Source organism: Neopsephotus bourkii, unplaced genomic scaffold (assembly GCF_033783945.1).
Source record: "Neopsephotus bourkii isolate Nb327-2 ecotype Australia unplaced genomic scaffold, CSIRO-AGI_Nbou_v1 NB_369, whole genome shotgun sequence".
NCBI classification, from domain to species: Eukaryota; Metazoa; Chordata; class Aves; order Psittaciformes; family Psittacidae; genus Neopsephotus; species Neopsephotus bourkii.
In genome coordinates, this window is record NW_026900875.1 from 469,753 (window position 1) to 480,460 (window position 10,708).

At 59.2% G+C, this 10,708-nt stretch overlaps 2 protein-coding genes across 7 annotated transcripts; both read right to left on the reverse strand.

The window, feature by feature from the left end:
* Positions 1 to 1,318: 1,318 nt before the first annotated feature.
* Positions 1,319 to 5,913, reverse strand: CHRNG (cholinergic receptor nicotinic gamma subunit). 5 transcript variants are annotated; one of them, XM_061348737.1, is made up of 12 exons: positions 5,584 to 5,741; positions 5,071 to 5,210; positions 4,904 to 4,948; positions 4,585 to 4,694; positions 4,334 to 4,489; positions 3,953 to 4,050; positions 2,968 to 3,171; positions 2,564 to 2,678; positions 2,361 to 2,475; positions 1,806 to 2,010; positions 1,569 to 1,702; positions 1,319 to 1,487 (listed from the first exon to the last, which is right to left on the reverse strand). In XM_061348737.1, exons 1-12 carry the CDS (start codon positions 5,624 to 5,626, stop codon positions 1,320 to 1,322), a joined length of 1,533 nt encoding a protein of 510 aa, XP_061204721.1. In that variant the 5' UTR covers positions 5,627 to 5,741; the 3' UTR covers position 1,319. The 5 variants fall into 5 exon arrangements, with proteins under 5 accessions (XP_061204721.1, XP_061204722.1, XP_061204724.1 ...); XM_061348738.1 differs by lacking the exon at positions 4,904 to 4,948; XM_061348740.1 differs by lacking the exon at positions 4,334 to 4,489.
* Positions 5,914 to 6,374: 461 nt separating this feature from the next.
* On the reverse strand, positions 6,375 to 10,689 carry CHRND (cholinergic receptor nicotinic delta subunit). 2 transcript variants are annotated; one of them, XM_061348650.1, is made up of 12 exons: positions 10,504 to 10,689; positions 9,698 to 9,843; positions 9,463 to 9,507; positions 9,253 to 9,362; positions 8,982 to 9,137; positions 8,634 to 8,749; positions 8,187 to 8,387; positions 7,760 to 7,871; positions 7,523 to 7,637; positions 7,136 to 7,337; positions 6,930 to 7,048; positions 6,375 to 6,844 (listed from the first exon to the last, which is right to left on the reverse strand). In XM_061348650.1, exons 1-12 carry the CDS (start codon positions 10,553 to 10,555, stop codon positions 6,662 to 6,664), a joined length of 1,557 nt encoding a protein of 518 aa, XP_061204634.1. In that variant the 5' UTR covers positions 10,556 to 10,689; the 3' UTR covers positions 6,375 to 6,661. The 2 variants fall into 2 exon arrangements, with proteins under 2 accessions (XP_061204634.1, XP_061204635.1); XM_061348651.1 differs by lacking the exon at positions 10,504 to 10,689 and having other exon boundaries at positions 9,449 to 9,507; positions 9,698 to 9,764.
* Positions 10,690 to 10,708: the final 19 nt, after the last annotated feature.

Sequence of the window (10,708 nt, forward strand, 5' to 3'; positions counted from 1 at the left end):
CTGGTGGGCACCATCCCTGCCTGCTTCAAGGTGCCAGCATGGATCAATTTATCCACGGTGTTCAGGCATGGGGCAGGAAAAAGTCACCTTACAGAGAGCATGAGTAGGCTGGCTCAGCCAGAGGGTGGTTCTGGGCCTTGACTAGGCTGCAGGTGTCCAAGAGATGTGATGTCTCAGCTGCTGAGTGTTTGCCTCCCTCCTCCATCTGTGTCCACAGTGCCCTCACCTCTGGCAGGCAGCACCATGAGCCAGTTCCAGGCAGTAACCAGATGGTTTTCTTCCACCAGCAGAGGCAGACAGTGCTGGCACAGTGAGGTTGATGGAGACAGAGCGTCCTGGAACCAGGAGCAGATGCCATTAGCTGGACAACAGAGGAGCAGATGCTCCCTGCCGACATTCCCAGGCTGGCCTCCTGTATCTCACCCACCAGAGACCTCCTGTATCTCACCCACCACCCACAAAGCCACAGAGCCCCCAGAGGTCAGTGAGGGACATGGTGGGGGGGATGTAGCTTTGCTGGGATGGGGGGAAGGGGCTGTGCTTGACAGAGATGATCCCATGGAGGCAGGGGAGGGAGTCCTGTAATGATGCGCACAGAGTAGGTGCTGATGGGCACCTGCCTGCGAGGGGGTTTGGGTGCCTGGTGGCCGAAGGTCTTCCCACCCCAAGCTGCTTGCTAGGGAGCAGGGACAGCAATTCAGCTGCCACCAAGAGCAGTGGCCAGGGCATAAGTGGAGGAAGGAATCAGCTGCCCCAGGATGGGGTGCTGTATCCATGATTCCTGCCCCGTTGGCACCATTGGCATGGCAAGGGATGCCAGGGGCCCCATTTTCCATGGGCTTGAAGCTGTGAATTTGCAGTGGGGTAATACAGCTTTTGCTGCCGGAGCTGGTACATGTGCCATCAGATGCCTGACTCTGCTCCAGTTCCTTTGTCTTGTCTCTCAGCACACTTATGAGGTGCTGGGACTTGGACTGTGTGGCTTAGAGGTCTGTGGCCAGCCTGTACAGGTGGCATATCCAGCCTATCTGAGAAGGGTAACCACATCGGTGGGGATGCAGCAATGATGCCGCATAGGCTTGCAACACTGCCACAGGCTTTACTTCCACTTGCAGCACAGTATAGCCACCTTGTGTTTCCCCTCTTCCCCATCACCACCATTGTTGTGGGTGGCAGAGCCCTGCCACCCCCAAGTCCTTCTCCAGTGTTGTGCTTGGTAGCAGGAGCTTCTGTGCCCACAGGGATCTCGGCCAGGCAGGCTGGTTTGCGTATGGCCAGTCCCTGGCTCCAGCGGTGCCTTCAGCAGGAGGGCTGGCACGTCACTGTGGCAGGTACTGCTTGGGGTCCCCAGGGAAGGGCAGGGCAGGTGCCTGGTTGAAGTGAGCCATGAGGAAGATACCGACGGTGCCGCACACGAAGAGGGAGGCCATGATGAAGAAGCAGACACGGTCAATCACGCGTCCCACCAGGATCCACTCTTCGCTCTCCTGCCGGTGACATGAGAAGGGGATGAGGGCTGCCTCTCTGCCCCCCCATGCAGGTACCTCTCCTTGCTGGCCCTGACTCACGCTATTGAAGTCGTTCTGCTCCCGTGTGGCATTGGCAATGTGGTTGCAGGCATCCACGCAGGCACGGATGTCAGGTCCTGCCTCCTCCAGGCTCTGGCTGAAGTCCTGGGCACTGCCACTCTCCAGGCCACGTTCTACAGGCAACAGAGCCAGCACAGCGGGCACCAGTGAGTGCCCGGCTGCCTGGCACATCACCCAGAACCACGAGGAGATGCCAGCTCCCCCAGGGGCACTCACCAATCTTCTCCAGCACAGTTTTCATCAGCCCATCCCTCTCCTTCTGCTTCTCGAAGAGCAGCTCTGTTCGGGCTTTCCAGAGCATGTACTCATCAGCTTTCACAATGAGCCCCAGGGAACTGCGCCTCCGGGCAGCTCGTGGGGGTCCAGGTGTCTCCTCTGGCATGTGCATTCCCAGGTAGCGGGGCAGGAGGTGCAGGCACACCTGGAAGCAGCATCACCCATGGGGAATCTGACTCCCTCACACCACCCTGGGGCATGCCATGGGTGCGATCTGGTCCCCTTGCATCACCTGGAGCATCCCATCAATACCCTTGTGCCAATAGGATGCTGGGTACTTTGGCACCTGCTGCTCCCAGTGTTCAGAGTGGCTTGAAGTGGTTTGGTGGCACAGTGTGGTCCCTTGAGGACATCTGTGAGGGTCCCTTTTTGTGCTAGGACTTGCACTTAGATGAAGGCATGCCTGCCACCCTGCTCTGCAAGGGACGTGACCTCGGTGCCCAAATACCCACCCAGTTCCCCATGTGTAAGGGATAAGGGAATGATGGCAGGTACCTGGCGCACTCTCTGGGACATGGAGTGAGTGTTGGGTGTTCTCAGTGAGACGTTGAGGACGATAACAGCATTCACCACAATCACCACCGTCACCACCATGAGGAAGGTCAGATACCTGGGGAGGAGGCACAGGGCCTTATGTGGGGCAGCTGGGTCAGAGTGTGACAATAGAGCTGGCACCCCCATCCCTGTGCATCACTTACTTCCCAATGAGAGGCACAGCCTGGGAGGTCTCAGGCACCTTCTGGGCAATGAGGAAGAGGAAGACAGTCTGGGCCAGGAGAACATTGATGGAGACAGTGCATTTCTGCCCACCCGCTGCCAAGGAGGAGGGAAGGCAGAGATTGGCAGGAGGCAGTGTTGTGGCCATTGGCCCCCTTTGGCAAAAAGCCCTCACCCCAAAGTTGGACTGGACAAGTCTTGCCATGAGGCTTTAACTGTGGGGTATCTGGAAAGACACTCTCCCCACCCCAAATATCACAGGAGTGCCGGAAAGATGGCAGTGATGGTCCCCTAGCAGAGAGAGGTCAGTGAGCCCTTCCTTGCCTGTCACTGCTCCCCTTGCACATCCCTGTGCCCCCAGTGGTGGCATGGCACCAGTGCATACCTTTAGCTGGCAGGAAATAGACCAGCACAGCCATGGCAGAGATGAGGACACAGGGCACGATGATGTTGATGATGTAGAAGAGCGGCTTGCGCTGGATGATGAGGTAGAAGATGACCTGCTGGTACTGGGTGTCATCGGGGGTGAATTGCTCCGAATTGATGATCTTCCGAGCGGGGCGGTGCTTGATGGCCCATTCGCCATTCTCTGCCAAGTGCCACATGAGTGCCATCACCCCACTGGGGGCACTGGGTCTGCCAGGCCCCCAGTGTGGGGAAGGCGAGGAAGGGGAGGGCTGGTGATTAGCATGGGCCCCAAAGGGCACCCAGGCTGGGCACAGGCAGGGAAAGGTGCTAGAATTGCTGGGAAGGGAGATGAGACCTATGGAGCGTGCCAGGGCACCTGGGCAAAATGCCCCAAAAAGCTGTTGGAGGGGGGAGCCAGGCACATGCGGGGCATTTGAACACCCCAGGATGTTACATGTAGGGTGGTGGTCCCCTCATCTTCCTGCCCCCAGGGTGCCTCAGGGGGAAGCAGAACGTGATGCTGGATGACAGTGCGCTGTTTTCCCCTGCTGTCTGCAGGAGCGATAGCGTTTTTCCCCAGTCAAGATCGCAGCTCGGGCCGGTAATGAAAAAGTAAATCTCGCTGCCCAAAAAGCATTTTGTTCCTTCAATATGCAATTAGAATGTGATGGAAAACGTCATCGTTTGGCCGTGACAGCTACGTTCCCGGCATCAATCAAGCTCCCAGGAGTGGTGCTCTCCAGGAGCGGCTGCCAGGCAATGAGAGCCCCGAGCGGGGGGGTTAGAAAAACAAATCTCTCCCACACTCCTGCTCCCACTAATAACTTCAGTGCCCATGTAATGGCAGGATCTGCTAATAGCCCCCATAGCCCTGCTTTTGGCAGCCACTGGCACAGCACCAAGCCTGATGGTGCCCGCAATTGGAGGATGCTCTTATGCCACAGGCGTGGCTGTGGTGTTACCTGTGAAAGCCTCAGGGTCGATTGAGATCCACTCCACAGTTTGGCCTTCCTCTACTGTCAGCAGGAGATTGATTTCGTTGGCACTGTACGTCTGGGACCTGGGAAGGCACAAGGGGGTGGCACAGGTTGGTATGCAATGAGCTGGGTGTGCAAACAGCACCAGCGTGGCACTGGGTCATGCTGGCCACCTCCAGCTCTGCTCTGGGGTGCTTGGCTTGGCCAAGGTGCCTCCTGCCACCAATGGGGTGCCAGGGGACAGGTAGGTGGCACTTGTCTGCTCAGGGGTGTGTTGCCTCAGGGCAAAGAAGGACATGCCATGCTAATACGTTGTATCCCAGGAGGACCTGCCATGGTGCCCCCACATGCCCAGCCTGTGCTCACTGGAAGACCATGGTGCAGTTCTGCCAGTCGAAGGGGAAATAGGTAACGTGGATGGAGCAGGAGCTGCGGTATATGGCGGGGGGCAGCCAGTAGATGCTGCCATCAGGGGACACCAGCACATTGGTGTAGAGGGTGATCTCAAACGTCCCGTCGATGCTGGTGTGAAAAGGGTAGGCTCAGCCCCACACTGTGCCCAGGGAGCAGCTGCCACCCCCTGTGCTGGGATATATCCCCATTGCCCCATCACCTACTTGTTCTCCAGGACAATGTCAGGCAGCCAGACCATGGTGGAGGGCACTCGCAGCAGCTGGATGTTGTCATATTCCTCAGGGTCCCACCGCAGGCGATAATCGGACCATTGCTGGGGAAAGGGGAGCAAAGAGGGAGGGGTCATGGTGATCCCCCAAGGGGGGGAGCTTGTGAGCTGCCTGTCCTATGCTGCCCAAAATGGGCTCAGCTGGGGCCACCCACAAAAGAGGGTACAGACTGCAGTGGCAGCCCTCTGTGGGTTACCACCCTGAGAAGCAAATGTGACCTCGGGGCGTCCCTCCTGGAGGTGAGGGGGCTCACCATCTCGATCCAGACATTAGTGGTGAGGGTCTCCTCCCGTTCATTCTGGCAGGGAAGAAAGAGAGGAGGTGACTTTAGTGCCCTGCTCTGCCCACTGCCCCTTGTTTGCAGTTGCTTTGTGGGGCAAATCCTATCCTGTCTTGGGACTGAGGAGGGGAGTTTCCCACCAGTGAGATGAGGTTGGTGAGGGTAAGCTTTAGGGTGACATCAATGATCTGGTCCCTGTGCAGGGCCGGGCGTAGGTGCCGGTTGTAGTTGGTCATGAGGTCCTGGAGCAGCTTCTCCTCCTGGTTCCTGCAGCTCACACCTGGGGAGGGAACATGCCATGGGGGCACCCCGGGGTGACAATGGCAGGGCCACTCATGCCCCTGGGACATGCTGCTGGTGGGGGGGCAGGAGGGTGTGTGTGTGGAGGGGACGGCCACGAGTGTATTACTGTGGCTGTGCATGCCTGATGATGTGTCAGTGTCCAGCGTGAAAGCGGAGGGCGTGCATCCCCTCTACATCCCCCACCCCGCTCACCCCAGGGACTCCTCCAGGGCAGGACATGGGGACAGTGAGCTTCCAGCATGGGGACAGCTTGGCAGGACGGTGCACGGTGCTGTACACCCATGGGTGACAAACCCCCAAAGGGCAAAGGTGCAGGGTGAGCAGGTACCCCCCCAGAGGGAACCCCTTACCTGCCAGGGCACAGAGGGTGAGGAGGAGGCTGTGGCAGTGCATGGCGGTGCCGTGGGGTGCAGGGGCTGCACTCGGTGCCTGCACAGCGATGCTCTGGGCCTGGCGCCCAGTGCACAGGACAGCTGTCCCCTGCCACCGTCAGCTGTTCCCAAGAGCCACTGGGGTGGGGAGGGACGAGGGAATGCCCAGGCCCCCCCACCGACAGGGTTGATGACAGTTTGCCGGGAAGCCTGAATCCAAGAGGGATTGGAATTGCGTCTGGGGGCAAAATTGTCTGCGTGGCTCAGTTTCACCATGTCCTGCACGGAGGGATGCATCTCCCTGCACAGAAATCCAAGTGTCCGTGGGTTATGGAAAAGGGATGCCCTCCTGCAAGCACCCCAAGAAGTGCCCTGTCCTCTCCCATGGTGGTGGCTGCTCCTGGGGTGGAGAAGGAGCAGGCAAGTCCCACCATGTCAGCCTGGGGAGTGATCCAAGTCCAAATCCTGCCAGACCCTATGTAGGGGTATTGGGAGTGGTAGAAGATTCCTGGCTGAGCAGAGAGGATGTGACAGCTGTCCCGAGCCACTGTCGGTATGGGGATGTCAGCTGTGCCCCGTGAAACCAGAGCTCTGGCATCCTGCTGCTGAGCTGGGGAAGGAGACACCCTCTTGGCCTCCATCTGGGTGCTGCGGGATGGGGTGTGCGGGGGGGAACACTTGTGCAGCATCATGGGGACAGGGGGTGATGTGGGTATTGTGGCATCTGTGCCCACTGCAGTGGATGGTGCAGTGCTGGGGGGTCCATCTCCTTTACCAGCCCATCCTGTCCCAAGTGCCCAGCTCAACAGGGGTAGCAAGGCTTGGTACCACCCCATCCCTCTGGGAAACGCCCCTTCCAGCCACAGCTGAGGACCAGAGCACCCATTCGCACCCATTCCCTGGGTGGGCGTCATCTCCCTGACACACACACAGTGCTCAGGTTGGGCACTGTACCCGTGGGGAGGCACCGGCTCAGTGCCTGCAGTGAGAAGTACCAACTTTATTTTCCTAAGCCAAGGCAGGTGATGGGAGGCTGGCACTTGGCACCCCCACTCCCCTAGGTGAAGCGCTTGTTCTCCTCCTGGTAGTCATAAGGGTCTCCTGCAAAGGGCAGTGGCGGCGGGTGGTTGTAGATTCCCATGAGGAAGATCCAGAGCGTGCCCACCACTAGCATAGGGGTGATGAGGAAGAGGCAGAGGCGATCCAGGGTCCGGGCCACCTGGTTCCAGTTGTCCTTCTCCTGGGGAGGGAGCCAGGAGGTGAGCACTGGGGGCACAGTGGGCACAGGGAGCTCCGTCTGCCTTCCTCGTGCTCATGGCCCCCACCTCGTTGTAGCTGTTTTTCTCCCGCATGTGCTTGACAATGAAGTTGGCATTATCAACAACAGGTTTGATGTGCTCATAGAGCTGCTCTTCGCCTGTGCCCATGCCCAGTGGTTGCAACCCTGGGAGCAAGAGGGGCAGTGAGACGGGGTCTGAAGGGAGGCCACCTCCGGAGGTCCCCGCTCTGCCACCCTTCCCCAGCAGCTCACGGGCAGGGGTGACACGGCTGGCCAGCCCGTGCCGCTCCGACTGCTTCTCAAACATGAGCTCGCTGCGGGACTTCACACTGAAGTACTCCTCTGCCTTGGCGATGTAGCCGGCCGAGCTGAAGCGCCGGATGCATGGGGCGCCTGCTGGGCTCTCGGCCGGCTGTGACATGCCCAGCAGCCGGGGCAGGCTCTCCAGAAAGACCTGGGGGCACAGAAGGGGCTGTCGAGACTCTTGGCCACCTCCCCAGTGCAACATCACCTTGTTCCCGCCTTCTGCTCCCAACCTGGGTGTAAAAGCCCTTGGAGTGGTACAGACGGGACACCCCAATGCTGTCCTCCACCCCTGTACCCACCAGCTTACTCACCCCAGCCCAGCACCACACTCACCTCTCTGACCCAGTTGGACATGATGTGGGTGCTGGGGGTGCGGAAATGGAAGTTGAGGACCACAACACAGATCACCACCACGGCTGTCACCAGAAGCATGATAAAAAGCAGATACCTGCGTGGGACACAGACCTGGAGCTGGCATTGCCACAGAGGCTGGGCATGGGCAGAGTTGCCCTCTGGCACTGTGGAGACCCCGTGACGTGCCCACTGCACCTAGCGGCGCCCAGGACTCACTTGCCGATGAGTGGGATGGCATGGGAGGTCTCAGGCAGGCGCTGGGAGATGAGCAGGAGGAAGACAGACTGGGCCAGGAGCACCGAGATCACCAGGGTCATCTTCTCACCACCTGGACAGCAGGTGAGTTGAGGGCAAACCCTGCCCAAGGTCCCTGTCCCAGCACTCCCAGTGCGAGGACTGCCCATTGTCCCACCCTGCAGTGCCCCATAGAGTGTTTTCTATTATGGGGGTATCGCAGATATGGGGTATCCTGTGCTCAAGTGTGCCCCTGCCAGGGTGCCTGACTGGGATGATGGTGTCCTACATAGGGGTGTTCCAGTAGCAGGGTGTTCCCATTCTGAGCACTGGGGTGTCCATATGTTCCAGGACCTGATGCAAGTGAGGCACATGGAGGTGCCCCATGGGTGCTGTGGGGCTCACTTACTGTCAGCGGGTAGGTAGAAGACAAGGATGGCCATAAAGGCAATGAGGATGCAGGGCGTGACGATGTTGATGATATAGAAGAGTGGCTTGCGCTTGATAATGAGGTAGAAGGTGATGTCCTGGTGCCCGCTGCTCTCAGGGGGCATTTCGGGGTGGATGTTCTTGCGGGCTGGGCGGTGGATTATTTCCCATTCCCCATTCTCTGCCAGGACAGATAGGATGAACATGGCATGGGGAACCCCTGCTATGCCCATCCTCACCAGCCCCACCAGCAGCAGTCTCCCCATCCTGGGTCTGGGTAGCTCCAAGCCTGCTGGATGGGTGCCAGGGTTCCAAAGCCTCAGGTAATCCAGTGTGTCCGTGGCAGGGTACCCCGAGCCAGGGCACCCCTGAGCCCTGTAGAGGTTGTCCTGCTCCCACAGGACAAGTCAGAGAACACAAGCATTACCTGTGAAGCCTTCAGGGTCAATGATGATCCACTCCACTGGGTAATACTTGCCCGTCTCTGGGTCACTGTCCTCTTTCAAGTGCATGCTGATCTCCAGGGCACTGTATGCCAGTGAGCTGACCCATGGACAGGGAGGGGACAGGCAGTGAGGGGCTGCATCTGCCGCTTGGTACCCACCACTCACCCACCCTGATGTCCATCATGATGGACTTAGGCCACCGAGTCATCTGCAAACCCCCACCTGGCTGCACCCCAACAGCAAGGGAAGGTGCTGGCAGCAGCAGGCACTGCAGGGAGCCGGGGTGTCCACCCTGGTGCCTGCCCCTGTCCCAGCCAGCCCTCTGGCACCTGAATTTGAGGGTGCAGTTCTGCCAGTCGAAGGGGAAGAAGTCGACGTTGATGGGACAGGCGCTGCGGAAGATGGCAGGAGGCAGCCAGTAGACATAGCCCGTGTTGTAGATGAGAACATTGCAGTAGTAAGCGACCTCAAAGAGCCCGTCATTGCTATGCCAGGAGAGAGATGAGGTGATAGCAGGGCCAGCAAGGGGCAGGGCGAGACCTGGCCATGCACCAGGCACAGCTCGGAGGGGTTGGGAGGAGAAACTGAGGCACAGCTCACTTGTTCTCCAGGACTATCTCAGGCAGCCACAGCATGTCCGGTGGCAGGCGGAGCACCTCGATGTCCCCATACTCGGACTTGTTCCACTGCAGGCGGTAGTCAGTCCAGCCCTGGAGGGGAAGGATCCCCAGGTCACTGTGTTGCCACACTGGGCCACCCCATTGCTCGTGTCAGGACATGACTGGTGCCATGATACCTGCCCCTACTCACGTGCTCGAGCCATACATTGGTGGTGAGCGTCTCATCCACCTCTTTCTGCAATGACAGTGTGGGGCAGTGAGATGCCAGAGCCAAACCCAGCAGCTGCAACCTCCCAGCCCAGGACCCACCACCCCAAGCAGCCAATGTTTGGGGCAGCAGCCTCATGGGTCCCCGAGCCTAGCCAGCCCTGGAGGTAAGGCATGGCTGGGGTACTCCATGGTGGGTATTGTCTGCTGGGACTCACCAGTGAGATGAGGTTGGAGAGGGTGAGAGCCAGGTAGACGTCCACAACCTGGTCATTGGAGGTGGCGGGGCGCATCTCCTTGTCGTAGCCCTTCTCCTCAAAGAGGTGGTGGATGAGCCGCTCCTCCTGGTTCACACAGAACCCACCTGGGGGTGTAGAGTCAGGCAAACTGGGGAGTCTGGGGGGTTACTGGGGCAAATATCACGCCGCAGGGGTGCTCAGTGAGGGCAGGATGGATTAAGGATGGAGAGGACAGAAACAGGCCAGGATACTGCACATTTATGCTGCACAGAGGCATGGACATGGGACATTCAGGCATGACAGGCATGTGGGGGCACATGGGCATGGAACAAGGATGTGGGCATGGACACAAAGGGACACAGGCATGAGACACTTGGGTACAGACACAGGGACACTGTACATGTAAGTGGATGCACACACAGAGGCACATATGGGCAGACGGACATGGATGCATTCTGTGCACAGACGTGGTCATAGATGCAGTTTCACTGTGCACACAGAGAGGCACATACAGGGGCACACAGACACAGTGACACTGTACAGGCACACACACATAGCGCAGGCACAGCACAGGGATGCAGCTCCTGGTGGTCCAGCCAGGACAGAAGCGCAGGGGATGCTCAAGTGGTGGGACTCTGCCAAGCAATACCCAAAGTGCAGCCCTGGGGGCACTCTTGCCCAGATCCTGCCACCAGCACCTCCCCACCCTGACCCGACCCCACCGCGGGGGCCCAGAACCCCCTAAATATGGCAACCCCATGTCCAAGACCCCAGGCCCTGCTCACCCGACAGCACCAGTGCCCCGAGCAGAGCCAGCCACCCCGGCAGGTCCCCCATGCCCACGGTGCCCTTGCTCTGTGCCAGGTCCTGGCCGCCTCCCCGCCTGGCCTGGCTGAACGGATGTCCGGCTGCCGGATGGAGCGGGAGATGGATGGTGCCAGGTGCCGAGGGGGAAGGGTACCCGCACTGGATTCCTGCTCCCACCCCTCC